Below are 15,680 nucleotides of genomic sequence, written 5' to 3'. Positions count from 1 at the left end.
GCGCAAGTGCTTTTTTGTAACATCATACCAAATGGGTGATGGACATCCACAAATGATTACATACCATAATAAATTGACACTCCCGGATTTACATACAGAATAATATGAAATGCTCTGAGACCAGGTTGCTCTACTACAAAGTGACTACTACCACATTTCAGTGGAATCGAATGCAACCACTGAATTTGACTGAAAGTGATGAAGAATCGTACATGTTATGATAGAACACTTGAGAAGTAATTTGAACTACCAGCACCCAATTTTGCCTGATTTACCACATTCATTTGATCAGTGGGGTGATCAGAATATCGATGAGAATCATCGGTTACGTTAAGCATATTTTATTTCACCGATTTCACCACACAACAAGCGTTCCCTCAGAAACGGGGCGGTACCACGAGGAGGCTGGGCAGAGGAAACGCCAATTGCAAGTCTCTATTCCGAGTGGGTGGGTCTTTATGCAGAGGATGACAGTCATGTTTTGTTTGAAAGCTTGGAATCAACAGCATCGAAACAACACCTCGTCGGATTCCCTGGCTCCTGTCTGTCCATTTACCCGCTGCTGTAATACCCGAAATCCCACGCTGAAATGGAAGAAACGAGCCCCCTCGTCTCTCCTCTCCAGCACTCCATAGATTACAACTACTGCCAGAGCGAAGCCACCAGTCCAAGAACTCCGGGTTCTGTGGTGCGAGTGTCGGCTGGGAGCCCTGGACGCAGCCGGGAGAGACAGCCGCTTTTGGTCAGGGACAGAGGGAACTCTCCGCGGGATCCACACAGGAATGAGTTTCCAGACGACCCAGAGTTTCGGGAGATCGTGAGGAAAGCAGAACAAGCCATAGAAGAAGAGATCTTTCCAGAGATCATCTGCCAAGGATCTAGTGGTAGTTACTTCGTGAAAGACTCTCAAGGGGTGAGACGGACTAGCTTCGTCCCGCAAATAGCTTTTAAATGACCATTTATATAAACAATTTATGACTTTGACTTTTTAATGTTACATGTCATCTGTAACATTAAAACAGACAGGCTTCTAGCTAGGACTGCTAGTCTTTCGAGAGAGAAATGTACACTGACTGACTGACTGACTGACTGACTGACAGTCAGTCAGACAGACAGGCAGGCAGACATGGAGACTGATGAGGAGAGGATGCAATCTGTCATTTTTTTAAAACGCCCTTTGTTTTCAAGTAAGCCATATAACTCAGTCTTATGCAGCAGCACCAGCACATGATTTTGCTTACACAGTCTGTCTGCTCTGGCAACCTGCTGTTGCTGATTCTAGCTCTCACAGTGAAGTGATGTCATCATGTTCTGTATTGACTTCCACCAGCATCTCTCTGCAGTGTTGCTTTTTGGGTGATGTGACATTTGAGGTGAGCAATTTACACATGGTGGTTTTTAGCCATAGTAAACACGGGATGTAGTTCGACCATGCCAGGCTGGGGCTGTGACCTGGATTCATCACATGGCACAGTGGCAGTCAAGGTGGGAAAAACCTCTGTGGGCTGCCAGCCCCACAGTGGAGTGACGCATGAAATAGAAAGAAGTTGCCCCCAGACCTTGATCTAAGGATAAGGACACTGTAAGATCCTAGACATGCCTTGGGCAACTTCTATTAAAACCAGTGTGGTGCACAGTGCACACAGGCCCAACCTTTCAAAGATTAGCTGTCACTATCAGTTCTCAGGCCTAAGCAAATGTGCTGACGTCCCTGGCGTGGACCAGTCGAGGAGCGTTTTTTTTTTTTTAAACCCATAGTAAATCAATTTACTCTGTGGGTACTGTGTAGGCTGCTGTCTGTGTGAATATGTTGTAGCTTGGGAGAAGTCATGTGCTAGCAATCTGAATGGATAAAGGCAGAGCTCTCCATTTTCTCTCCAGAGGTAGGCCGAGTAATCAGAATCCTCACACTCTCTGAAGAAAATGGATACTCCATTTCCGTTCCCTAGCCTGCCTCTCTCCCTCTCCTTTCAATTCAACACACTCAATAAACACATCTCTGTTCCTCTCCTATGGACCAGTGGCTATTAAACGCAACAGATATAAACTTACAGGGTTGTATAGGCTGCGTTCCAGGGCATCTTTACTGTTGTCATACCGTGTATATGTGGCGGAGGTGAGTTGGACTCACAATTTCATGATGAGGCTGTCCTCCCTGCTACTGACTTTACACATCTTTGTCAGCCTTGGCCCAAGAGGGAGTTTTCTCTTGGTCTAATGGTTAAGATGTTGGTTTTGACCAATAGTCCAGGGTTCAGATCCCTGGCCCACATCCAGGTCACAGCCCTAGCCTGGCATGGTCGAACTACATCCCGTATCTACTATACAGCAAGGTCTACTATGGCTAGAAACCACCATGTGACAGTTGAGGTGAGCAATTTACACATCACCCAAAAAGCAACACTGCAGAGAGATGCTGGTGGAAGTCAATACAGAACATGATGACATCCCTTCACTGTGAGAGCTAGAATCAGCAACAGCAGGTTGCCAGAGCAGACGGACTGTGTAAGAAACATCATGTGCTGGTGCTGCTGCATAAGACTGAGTTATATGGCTTACTTGAAAACAAAGGGCGTTTAAAAAGGCGGGAGACCAGGGTTCAGATCCCACTCATGGCACATGCACTACAGGACCAAAACTACGTGGACACCTTCTCGTCAAACATCTAATTCCAAAATCATGGGCATTAATTATTATAAATGTAACCTTTTATTTAACTAAGCAAGTCAGTTAAGAACACATTCTTATTTACAATGACGGCCTAGGAACAGTCGGTTAACTGCCTTGTTCAGGGGCAGAATGACAAATGTTTACCTTGTCAGCTCTGGGATTTGATCTAACAACCTTTCGGTTACTGGCCCAAAGCTCTAACCACTAGGCTACCTGCCGCTATGAAGTTGGTCCCCACTTTGCTGCTATAATAACCTTAACTCTTCTGGGAATGCTTTTTACTAGATGTTGGAACATTGCTGCAGGGACTTGTTCCCATTCAGGTCTGGGCTCTGTGCAGGCCAGTCAAGTTATTCCACACCGATCTCGACAAACCATCTCTTTATGAACCTCACTTTGTGCACGGGGGCATTGTCATACTGAAACAGGAAAGGGCCTTCCCTCAAACTTGCCACAAAGTTGGAAGCACAGAATAGTCTAAAATGTAATTGTATGCTGTAGAGTTAAGATCTCCCTTCACTGGAACTAAGGGGCCTAGCCCAGACCATTATTCCTCCTCCTCCAAACTAAACAGTCGGCACTATGCATTTGGACAGGTAGCGTTCTCCTGGCCTCCGCCAAACCCAGATTTGTTTGTCGGACTTCCAGATGGTGAAGCAGGATTCATCACTTCATCACGTGATTCAGCCAACACATTTCCACTGCTCCAGAGTCCAATGACGGCGAGCTTTACACCACTCCAGCCGACGCTTGGCATTGCGCTTGGTGAACTTATGCTTGTGTGCGGCTGCTCGGCCATGGAAACCCATTTGATGAAGCTCCAGATGAACAATTCTTGTGCTGATGTTGCTTCCAGAGCCAGTTTGGAACTCTGTAGTGAGTGTTGCAACCGAGAACAAACCATTTCTCTGTGCTACGCACTTCAGCACTCAGCGGTCCTGTTCTGTGAGCTAAGCCACATCAGTGGTTCCAGAGATGTTAAACACATCTCCAGGTGTTGTGAGATATGATCTTCTGGCACAGTCAGCGAGACTGCATTAAAGACGACCTGGAATGTGCCCGTAGACTACAAAGCTAGCCTCAGTCTCTGAGCTTTAACCTCCTGTGTGGCTCTCTCCACAGTTGATCATGTGAGGAAACTCAAGTTAATCTGATTTACTTTAATGGCTTGCAAAACTATTCCAATTCCAGCTTGTTAGCCCCATTCTGCAGGTTCTGCTGCACCATGAATCACCCTCTTTGATTGGCAAAGGTTGTGTTATGTCACTTCCTCTGACATTACCACTCTGTCTCTTACTATGGGTAAAGAACATTAGTAGAGTGTACCAATAATAATCCCGTCTGTCCATTTGTCTCTAGAACGTAATCGGTGTGTTCAAGCCTAGGAACGAGGAGCCGTATGGTCAGCTAAACCCAAAGTGGACCAAGTGGCTCCAGAAGCTGTGTTGTCCCTGTTGCTTCGGACGGGACTGTCTGGTCCTGAACCAGGGCCATCTGTCTGAGGCCGGGGCCAGTCTGGTGGACCAGAAACTACAGCTCAATATCGTGCCCCAGACCAAGGTAGGGGGGTTATAGGCAGGAATGCATGCATTCACACACATACGCAGTCAGTCACACACACACAGGGTATGGACAATAAATTATTTTTATCTCTCCCCCCTCTCCCATTCATCACTATCTCGCTCTCTCTCTTCTCTAGGTGGTGTACCTGGCCAGTGAAACGTTTAACTACAATGCTATAGACAGAGTCAAGTCTCGGGGAAAGAGGCTAGCTCTGGAGAAAGTTCCCAAAGTTGGACAGCGCTTCAACAGAATAGGCCTCCCTCCTAAGGTAGGTTCAGCTGCCGCCTGGGGTTCAGAACCTACAACTGGGCAGTGTTCATTCGGCATGAAATGGGAGAAAGCAATCTAAAACGGCTTGAAACAGTGACGCATTGTCTGAACTTGTCCAACAAGAAACAAATTTTGTACAACGTTTAGAAATGTTTTGCAACAGTGAACACAACGCTGTTATGGTGCTTCTGTCTCTGCTTTAGCCAACACTTAATGCGTCATACATTTATTTGACTTATTTTTATTTCACCTTTATTTAACCAGGTAGGCAAGTTGAGAACAAGTTCTCATTTACAATTTCGACTTGGCATGCCACATGTAGCGTTGTTGACTAATTCAACCAATCAAGGGCTTGAGGAGCAGTTGATGAGTTGAATCAGGTATGTTAGTGCTTGGTTAGAACCAAAGCCTGCAATCCCCAGGACTACAGTTGAAGAACACTGCCCTAAAGTAAATAATATGGTAACCCTTAAAGGGGCAACTTACAATTGAAACAATAACAAAGCTGGTACCCCGCCTCAATTTTGGTAAAAAGCTGAGGGATCAGGCCTGACTAAATGTAACCACTAAAATGCATCATCAGAGCTATTGATGTAAAGACTGACCATCTAAGATATCAACATTGTAGTTGTAAGCATGTTGAGGCTAACATTTACAATGTTGACAAACATTGGGGTAAAACAAGCTTATATTGTGGGTTCTGATGGGGTACAACAGTTGAACTAAGCTCATGAGGCATTCATACAGTGGCTTGTGATAGTATTCACACTCCTTGGCATTTTTTCCTATTTTGTTGCCTTACAAACCTGGAATACATTTATTTGGGGGGGGTTGTATCATTTGATTTACACAACATGCCTACCACTTTGAAGATGCAAAATATTTTTTATTGTGAAACAAACAAGAAATAAGACAAAACAGAACTTGACCGTGCATAACTATTCACCCCCCAAAGTCAATACTTTGTATAGACACCTTTTGCAGCTGCAAGTCTCTTGGGGTTTGTCCCTATAAGATTGGCACATCTAGCCACTGGGATTTTTGCCCATTCTTACAAAACTGCCCCAGCTCCTTCAAGTTGAATGGGTTCTGCTGGTGTACAGCTATCTTTAAGTCATACCACATATTCTCAATTGGATTCAGGCCTGGGCTTTGACTAGGCCATTCCAAGACATTTAAACGTTTCTCCTTAAACCACTCTAGTGTTGCTTTAGCAGTATGCTTAGGGTCATTTTCCTGCTGGAAGGTGAACCTCCATCACCAGTCTCAAATCTCTAGAAGACTGAAATGGGTTTCCCTCAAGAATGTCCCTGTATTTAGCGACATCCATCATTCCTTCAATTCTGACCAGTTTCCCAGTCCCTGCCGATGGGGAAAAACATCCCCACAGCATGATGCTGCCACCACCATGGGATGGTGTTCTCAGGGTGATGAGAGGTGGTGGGTTTGCGCCAGACAGCGTTTTCCTTGATGGCCAAAAAGCTAAATTTTAGTCTCATCTGACCAGAGTACCTTCTTCCATATGTTTGGGGAGTCTCCCACATGCCTTTTGGCAAACACCAAACATGTTTGCTTATTTTTTTTTATTGAAGCAATGACTTTTTTTCTAGCCAGCTCTGTGGAGTGTACGGCTTAAAGTGATCCTATGGACAGATAATCCAATCTCCTCTGTGGAGCTTTGCAGCTCCTTCAGGGTCATCTTTGGTCTCTTTTATGCCTCTCTGATTAATGCCCTCTTGCCTGGTCCATGAGTTTTGGTGGGCGGCCCTCCCTTGGCAGATTTGTTGTGGTGCCATATTCTTTCTATTTTTGAATAATGGATTTAATGGTGCTCTGTGAGATGTTCAAGGTTTCAGATATTTTTTTATAACCCAACATTGATCTGTACTTCTCCACAACTTTGTCCCTGACCTGTTTGGAGAGCCCCTTGGTCTTCATGGTGCCGCTTGCTTAGTGGTGTTGCAGACTCTGGGGCTTTTCAGAACAGGTTTATATATACTGAGATCATGTGACACTTAGATTGCACACAGGTGGACTTTATTTAACTAATTATGTGACTTCTGATGGTAATTGGTTGCACCAGATCTTATTTAGGGGCTTCAAAGCAAAGGGGGTGAATACATATGCAGGCACCACTTTTCAGTTTTAGTTTTTTTTAGAATTTTTTGAAACAAGTAATTTTTTTCATGTCACTTCACCAATTTGGACTATTTTGTGTACGTCCATTACATGAAATCCAAATAAAAATCAACTTAAATTACAGGTTGTAATGCAACAAAATAGGAGAAACGCCAAGGGGATGAATACTTTTGCAAGGCACTCTAAGTTATATTCTTCAAGAATCAATGAGTATCATTCCTTTATAAGTACGAAAATGGATGTAGCTGCTGCAGATTGCCCCTTTTTTAAAGCCTGCAGGTATAATAATGTAGAACTTCCTGTATGAGCCTTTGTCTTATAATAATCCATTTTCCTCCATGGCTCAGGTGGGATCATTCCAGTTGTTTGTGGAGGGCTACAAAGACGCAGACTATTGGCTAAAGCGGTTTGAGGCAGAGCCTCTTCCAGAGAACACCAATCGGCAGCTGCAGCTTCAGTTCGAGAGACTGGTGGTCCTCGACTATATAATTAGGAACACAGGTGTGTGTGCAAGAAACAGAAACTAGTGTTTCTGTATTTCATCGTCAGGAACACCGGTATATATGTGTGTGTGGAAGGGAGGATGAATAACAGAATTAGATGCAATGTAGCTTGATGCCGTGTTGATGCTTGCAGATCGGGGGAATGACAACTGGCTGTTAAAATACGACTGTCCAATGGACATAGAAAGGAACCGGGTGAGTAGACTTACAAAATACCATTTTAAACGTAAGATTTTGACTTGTAGCATTAGTTTTAAATGGAGTTATTAAAGAAAGTGTGAAACTGGATTGTCACATTCTTATTGTCGCTCTCTCCCTGTGTGTGTGTGTAGGAGACAGACTGGGTGGTGGTAAAAGAGCCTATTATCAGACTGGCAGCCATAGACAATGGTCTTGCCTTCCCAATCAAACACCCTGACTCCTGGAGAGCCTGTGAGTGTCTCTCACACACATACGTGTGTGTGTTGAAGTGGGAAGTTTACATACACTAAGGTTGGAGTCGTTAACTTGTTTTTCAACCACTCCACAAATGTCTTGTTAACAAACTATAGTTTTGCCAAGTTGGTTAGGACATCTACTTTGTGCATGACACAAGTAATTCTTCCAACAATTGTTTATTTTACTTATAATTCACTGTATCACAATTCTAGTGGGTCAGAAGTTTACCTACACTAAGTTGACTGCATTTAAACAGCTTGGAAAATTCCAGAAAATGATGTCATGGCTTTAGAAGCTTCTGATAGGCTAATTGACAACATTTGAGTCAATTGGAGGTGTACATGTGGATGTATTTCAAGGCCTACCTTCAAACTCAGTGCCTCTTTGCTTGACATCATGGGAAAATCAAAAGTAATCAGCCAAGACCTCAGAAAATAATTGTAGACCTCCACAAGTCTAGTTCATCCTTGGCAATTTCCAAATGCCTGAAGGTACCACATTCATCTGTACAAACGACAGTACGCAAGTATAAACGCCATGGGACCACGTAGCCGTCATACCGCTCAGGAAGGAGACTCGTTCTGTCTCCTAGAGATGAACACACTTTGGAGCGAAAAGTGCAAATCAATCCCAGAACAACAGCAAAGGACCATGTGAAGATGCTGGAGGAAACAGGTACACAAGTATCTATATCCACAGTAAAACGAGTCCTATATTGACATAACCTGAAAGGCCGCTCAGCAAGGAAGAAACCACTGCTTCAAAACTGCCATTAAAAAAGCCAGACTACAGTTTGCAACTGCACATAGGGACAAAGATCATACTTTTTGGAGAAATGTCCTCTGGTCTGATGAAACAAAAATGGAACTGTTTGGCCGTAATGACCATTGTTATATTTGGAGGAAAAAGGGGATGCTTGCAAGCCAAAGAACACCATCCCAACCGTGAAGCATGGAGGTGGCAGCATCATGTTGTGGGGGTGGCAGCATCATGTTGTGGGGGTGCTTTGCTGCAGGAAGGACTGGTGCACTTCACAAAATAGATGGCGTCATGAGGAAGGAAAATGATGTGGAAATATTTCCACAACTCAAGACATCAGTTAAAGCTTGGTCGCACATGGGTCTTCCAGATGGACAATGACCCCAAACATACTTCCAAAGTTGTGGCAAAATGGCTTAAGGACAACAAAGTCAAGGTATTGGAGTGGAATCACAAACTCCTGACCTCAAACCCATAGAACATTTGTGGGCAGAACTGAAAAAGCGTGTGCGAACAAGGAGGCCTACATTCCTGACTGAGTTACACCAGCGCTGTCAGGAGGAATAGTCCAAAATTCACCCAATTTATTGTGGGAATCTTGTGGAAGGCTACACAAAATGCTTGACCCAAGTTAAACAATTTAAAGGCGACACACTAAGTATTTAGTATCTTGTAAACTTCTGACCCACTGGGAATGTGATGAAAGAAATAAAAGCTGAAATAATTCTCTCAACTATTATTCTGACATTTCACGTTCTTAAAATAAAGTGGTGATCCTAACTGACCTAAAACAGGGAATGTGTACTAAGAATAAATGTCAAGAATAAAAAAATACAAAGTTTAAATGCATTTGGCTACGGTAAACTTCCGACTTAAACTGTATGAGAAGAAACCACACTACTTCATTCCTCCTCTCTGTAGATCCATTCTACTGGGCGTGGTTATCTCAGGCTAGGGTTCCTTTCTCTGAGGAGATTAGGGACTTGGTTCTGCCGAAACTGACCGACCCCACCTTCATCAAAGACCTGGAGGAAGACCTCTACCAACTCTTTAAGGTTAGCAGGGGGTTTAATTTGCCTCGCCCCAGATCTGTTTGTATTTCTGCCAACTCTTATGGACAGCACAAACTGGGACCAAGGTTTTCATGGCCTTGATGTCACTTGACGTCGCAACAAAGTTCTACTCTACTCCATTCTGTCATCCTCACAACACTTCTAGAATCATGCCAGCGTTATTATAGTGACATCTTGTCCTGTGTTCTCTTCAGAAGGATCCAGGCTTTGACAGAGGACAGTTCCACAAACAGATAGCTGTGATGAGAGGACAGGTGAGTTGGTGGGGCAATACCTGGACATCTAAACAGTGTCAGTATTTCTCATTGTCCTCCTACTCAAATCAAATCGTGTTGGTCACATACACATATTTAGCAGATGTTATTGTGGGTGTACCGAAATGCTTGTGTTCCTAGCTCCAACAGTGCAGTAGTATCTGACAATTCACAACAATACACACATCTAAAAGTAAAAGAATGGAATTAGGAAATATATAAATATTAGGACGAGCAATGTCGGAGTGGCATTGACTAAAATACAGTATATACATATGAAATGAGGAAAACATTGTGTAAAGTGACTAGTGTTCCATGTCTATGTACATAGGGCAGCAGCCTCTAGGGTGCAGGGTTGAGAACCGGGTGGTAGCCGGTCTGATGGTCTTGAGATCACTATGGTGTTGAAGGCGGCGCTATAGTCAGTGAACAGCATTCTTACATAGGTATTCCTCTTGTCCAGATGGGATAGGGTAGTGCGATGGTGATTGCATCGTCTGTGGATCTATTGGGGCGGTATGCAAATTACAGTGGGTCTAGGGTATCAGGTAGATGTGATATGGTCCTTAAATAGCCTCTCAAAGCACTTCATGATGACCGAAGTGAGTGCTACGGGGCAATAGTCATTTAGTTCAGTTACCTTAACTTTCTTGGGTACAGGAACAATGGTGGACATCTTGAAGCAAGTGGGGACAGCAGACTGGGAGAGATTGAATATGTCCATAAACACTCCAGACAGCTGGTCTACACATGCTCTGAGGATGTGGCTAGGGATGCCGTCTGGGCCGATAGCCTTATGAGTGTTAACACACTTAAGTCTTACTCATGTCGGCCATGGAGAAGCAGAGCCCACAGTCCTTGGGAGTGAGCCGCGTCGGTGGCACTGTGTTATCCTCAAAGCGGGCAAAGAAAGTGTTTAGCTTGTCCGGGAGCAAGACGTTGGTGTCCGTGGCTGGTTATCCTTTTGTAGTCCGTGATTGTCTGTAGACCCTGCCACACACGTCTCGTCTGAGCCGTTCTCTGTACTGACGTTTTTCCTGTTCCACTAAGTGTGTGTGTGATGCTGAAGCTGTGTTTCTGTCACCAGATCATATATATGTGTGTGTGTGTGTGTGTGTGTGTGTGTGTGTGCTTCCATCTGTTTGTGTAAACCTGTGCTGAAGCTCTATGTCTACCACCAGATTTTGAACCTGAGCCAGGCCCTGAAGGAGCGTAAGACCCCCCTACAACTGGTCCAGATGCCCCCAGTCATAGTGGAGACAGCCAGAGCACCACAGAGAGCCAACAGTGAGTCCTACACACAGAGCTTCCAGAGCAGGAAACCCTTCTTTACCTGGTGGTAGAGGAGGAGGCCAAGTAGAAGAGGAGGTAAGAGAGGGAGAGACTTGAGATGGAGGAAGACTGTGTAGCACTGGAGCAGAAAGAGAGGATAGTGAGAAGCAAGACAGATGAAGAGGGAAGAGTAGGGAGGAAGAATGGACCAGATTGAGAGACTGGAGATGGAGGAAGACCGTATAGCACTGGAGCAGAAAGAGAGGATAGTGAGAAGCGAGACAGATGAAGAGGGAAGAGTAGGGAGGAAGAATGGACCAGATTGAGAGACTGGAGAGGAGGAAAACCTCTGCCTTACTTCAGTTTCATCAGCCAATAAAGCTCTTCCCTGCTCATAACCAATAGGAAGTCAGATATGTTTCTACCTTCCCTGGAACCCATCAGAGACAGTTGTGCTGTAACTACAGACATAAGAGAGAGAGAGAAGTGTCAAAATTCAGAACGAATGTATCTTACAAATGATATTTTTAAATAAATATAAAGGGGTAAAGAATGGTATGTTAAGACAGTTGTGTAGCCCTGCACTGGTAGTTGGCTGAAAGAGATGATTATAAAGACTCAAAACTGTGAAAGACTCCCACTGTGGCAGAGGTTAGGTTCCCATTGCCAATTGATGGTTGTATTTATTGTAACCAGTCAATGAAGGAGAATGCTAAGTATTTTTTTCTATCATTGCAAAATGTCAACATATGGTAGTCCAATCAAATTCAAGTGCACGGAATATCTTTTTACCTAAGGTTAAACATTTCAGCCCCAACGGGTCACTTTCCTTACCAAGTTACAGCCTTCTAGCATCTCTTATGGCCTCTGAAGCATGACATTACCATGAACAGTATGGCCTGTAGCTAGCAAGCAGAGAAGTCAAGTGTCCTGATATTCGTAGCTATAATCTTTATGGTCTGTTAGGGTTGCAATATTACAGTAACTTTCTCAAAGTTCCTAGGTTTTTCAGAAATCCTGGTTGGAAAATTTCCTGCTTTTACCCTTCTGATTCCAGGAATTTTCCAACCAGAAAACCTAGGAATGTTGTGAAAATTACTGTAATTTTGCAATACTATGGTGGTATGTATGCATGTATGCTGTGGTCAGACATTCAGCATTTGGGCCTTATTTGAATGAGTGTCTTCCTTTGACCCAGAAGAGCCTGACCACAGGAGGTTGGTGGCACCTTAATTGGGGAGGACTGGCTGGTGGTAATGGCCGGAGCGGAATGGTATCAAATACATTAAATAAAATGTTTCCATGTGTTTGATGCCATTCCATCACTCCATTCCAGATATTATTATGAGCCTTTCTCCCCTCAGCAGTCTCCACTGAGCCTGACTGAAGTAGCCTGGTTAAACCAGAATGAATGCAGCACTCACCATTGTTTCACTTCATGAGTGCCGTGTTAAATATGGGTTAACCAGGCTATGATAGAAGGGCCACGTTACAGGTGGTACTAACTACTCATACTGGGATTGCAGATTGTACTGGGCCATGTTCATTAGGGCAAACCGTGGGAAAATGTTTTGCAACAGAAAACAAAAATAAGCTTGTCTTATTGGACAAGGCCAGATGGTACCTTCTGATTTCACTCCTTTTTGGACACTTTTTGTCCATTTCGTGCCTACTGAACATAAACTAGGTAACAGTGCCTGTTGTGTTATGGGCATCTGCATGTGATGGCAGCCCTGTGGCGCCACCTATGGGATGACTGCAATGTACTGTCTCAGAAACGCACATTGCCTGTTTCCTCACATATTGTTTATTTAAATGTACATTTCCTGCTGTAGTAACCAAACTGTCCTACTGATGTATTGTATTGACAAATCACAGGAGGTTGGTGGCACCTTAATTGGGGAGGGGCTAGTGGTAATGGATGGAGTGGAATGGGTTGGTATCAAATACATGGTTTCCATGCGTTTGCCATTTCATTTACTCCGTTCCAGCCATTATGAGCTGTCCTCCCCTTCGCAGCCTCCACTGATACGATTTGTACTGTATGTAAAGAATGAAATGCATAAAGAATTGTACTATTATCATTATCAAGGTTTCTTGTACTTTTCTTGTCTCTTAGATTGCATCCTGATTTTCTACCCTTCTCCCAAAGCGAGCCCTTGCACACTTTTCTAACATGGATTTAGCAATCGTGGCAACTCAATCCAGCCCATGCTTACACCAGTCACATGTTTTTAAATCCATGACCGGGAGTGTCCATATTGCTGACTTCTAGAGAGGGCGGAGAATTGGGAGGCAGAATTGGTTGATTTATTTCAAAGGAATGTTGATCAAATAAAATCAGGTCATTATTATGTATTGACTTCCTCTTAGCCTACTATTTCCAGGTAAACACCAGATAATTTAGCGGTACCTTACGGTCTGCTGGTTTATGTCATTCCACAGTTCAGTCGTGGACACTTGTGGCGGCGAGCCACAGGATAATTCTGTTATTCTCTGATGTCTCATTTTAACACGACATGAAAGTTTTATAGAGAACCAAGGATTAGTTAGATTTTTTTTTTTTTACTGAAGATTGTTTCATATGATCGTGTTTAGCTTTTTGTGTTGTTTTTCATGTATAGTGAAATGTGTATATTGATGTGTGTATATAGATGGGTATAGCGAAATTGGTGTGTGTATATAGACTGGTATGGTGTGTGTAATTGGTGTGTGTGTATATAGACTGGTATAGTGTAATTGATGTGTGTGTATATAGACTGGTATAGTGTAATTGACGTGTGTGCGCATAGTGTAATTGGTGTGTGTGTGTATAGACTGGTATAGTGTGTAATTGGTGTGTGTGTGTGTATATATATATTATATATATATATATATATACTGGTATAGTGTAATTGATGTGTGTGTGTGTATAGACTGGTATAGTGTAATTGATGTGTGTGTGTGTGTGTGTGTGTATAGACTGGTATAGTGTAATAGATGTGTTCATGCAGGGCTCATCCGTGAAAGAGACCATGGTTAAAACATTTTAAAATAGTATGGCTGAGCTAGCTGGCTTCTGATGCTGTTGGTTTCTGAGTAGAAACCTAAAATGTCATGCGACACAAGCTCTACTGAGAGCCTGTGTGTACAAAAGGGGGAAACGGCAGCTCTACTGAGAGCCTGTATGTACAAAAGGGGGAAACGGCAGCTCTACTGAGAGCCTGTGTGTACAAAAGGGGGAAACGGCAGCTCTACTGAGAGCCTGTGTGTACAAAAGGGGGAAACTGCAGCTCTAATGAGAGCCTGTGTGTACAAAAGGGGGAAACGGCAGCTCTACTGAGAGCCTGTGTGTACAAAAGGGGGAAACGGCAGCTCTACCTAGAACGTCTAAGTGTTGACTTTCTTCTAAATCTCTCCAGTTGAAATCAACTAATTTTCCTCTACTTTCTTTCTGCTGATGCTCCTCGACATTTATGGTTCAATGTCTGGTACGTGATGCTCATATGTCGTGCGGAAGAGTCACATGAGACAAACGAGTGTTTGGAACAACAGAGGCCATCAAATCTCCAGTTCCCCATCTTGTAGATCCAGTTTAAAATTTTCCTCTACTTTCTTTCTGCTGATGCTCCTCGAATCAAAATGTTGTATTGATGCTCACAAGAGTCACATGAGACAACAACCGGGTTCCAGTTCCCCATCTTGAGATCCAGTTTAAAATCTAATCAGTGAAATGCTTACAGTGAAATGCTTACTTACGAGCTCCTAACCAACAATGCAGTTTAAAAAAACAACAGCATAAGAATAAGAAATAAAAGTAACAAGTAATTAAAGAGCAGCAGTAACATAACAATAGCAAGACTATATACAGGGGGGTACCATACATAGTCAATGTGCGGGGGCACCGGTTATTTGAGGTAGTATGTACAATGTAGGTAGAGTTATTGAAGTGACTATGCATAGATGACAACAGAGTAGCAGTGGTGTAATGAGGGGAGGGAGGGAGGGGGGTCACTGCAAATAGTCTGGGTAGCCATTTGGCTTGAGGGTAGAAGCTGTTTAGAAGCCTCTGGGACCTAGACATGGCGCTCCGTTGCCGGTTACTGTGCTGTAGCAGAGAGAACAGTCTATGACGAGGGTGGCTGGACTCTGACGATTTTTAGGGCCTTCCTCTGACAACTCTTGGTATAGAGGTCCTGGATGGCAGGAAGCTTGGCCGCAGTGATGTTCTGGGCCATTCGCACTACCCTCTGTAGTGCCTTGCAGTCAGAGGCTGAGCAGTTGCCATAACAGTCAGTGATGCTCTCGATGGTGCAGCTGTAGAACCTTTTGAGGATCTGAGGACCCATGCCAAAACTTTTCGTGTACATTATATATAATACATATAATATAACGTGTGTGTGTGTGTATACACACACACACACACACACACACACACAGTTGAAGTCGGAAGTTTACATACACCCTATTAGTATTTGGTAGCATTGCCTTTAAATTGTTTAACTTGGGTCAAATGTTTCAGGTAGCCTTCCACAAGCTTTCCACAATAAGTTGGGTGAATTTTGTCCCATTCCTCCTGACAGAGCTGGTGTAACTGAGTCAGGTTTGTAGGCCTCCTTGCTCGCACACGCTTTTTCAGTTTGTCCCACAAATTTTCAATAAGATTGAGATGAGTGCCTTGTGATGGCCACTCCAATACCTTGACTTTCTTGCCCATAAGCCATTTTGCCACAACTTTGGAAGTATGCTTGGGGTCATTG

General features: G+C 43.7%; 1 protein-coding gene across 1 annotated transcript; it reads left to right on the top strand.

Moving 5' to 3' along the window:
• The first annotated feature begins 437 nt into the window (after positions 1-437).
• On the top strand, positions 438-13,028 carry LOC112247663 (phosphatidylinositol 4-kinase type 2-alpha-like). The gene is made up of 9 exons (XM_024416475.2): positions 438-913; positions 4,030-4,230; positions 4,370-4,501; positions 6,990-7,143; positions 7,279-7,340; positions 7,478-7,577; positions 9,264-9,397; positions 9,610-9,669; positions 10,851-13,028. Exons 1-9 carry the CDS (start codon positions 590-592, stop codon positions 11,010-11,012), a joined length of 1,329 nt encoding a protein of 442 aa, XP_024272243.1. The 5' UTR covers positions 438-589; the 3' UTR covers positions 11,013-13,028.
• Positions 13,029-15,680: the final 2,652 nt, after the last annotated feature.

The sequence above is a fragment of the Oncorhynchus tshawytscha genome, linkage group LG25 (assembly GCF_018296145.1).
Source record: "Oncorhynchus tshawytscha isolate Ot180627B linkage group LG25, Otsh_v2.0, whole genome shotgun sequence".
NCBI lineage: Eukaryota > Metazoa > Chordata > Actinopteri > Salmoniformes > Salmonidae > Oncorhynchus > Oncorhynchus tshawytscha.
This window is presented reverse-complemented; position numbering and strand designations above follow the sequence as displayed.

What these genes read in the sequence shown, in the direction of transcription:
- LOC112247663 (XM_024416475.2), top strand. Translation starts at nt 590, where the DNA reads ATGGAAGAAACGAGCCCCCTCGTCTCTCCTCTCCAGCACTCCATAGAT. An exon ending in GAATAGGCCTCCCTCCTAAG is followed by an intron (nt 4,502 to 6,989) that starts GTAGGTTCAGCT and finishes TCCATGGCTCAG; the next exon opens with GTGGGATCATTCCAGTTGTT. An exon ending in TAGCTGTGATGAGAGGACAG is followed by an intron (nt 9,670 to 10,850) that starts GTGAGTTGGTGG and finishes GTCTACCACCAG; the next exon opens with ATTTTGAACCTGAGCCAGGC.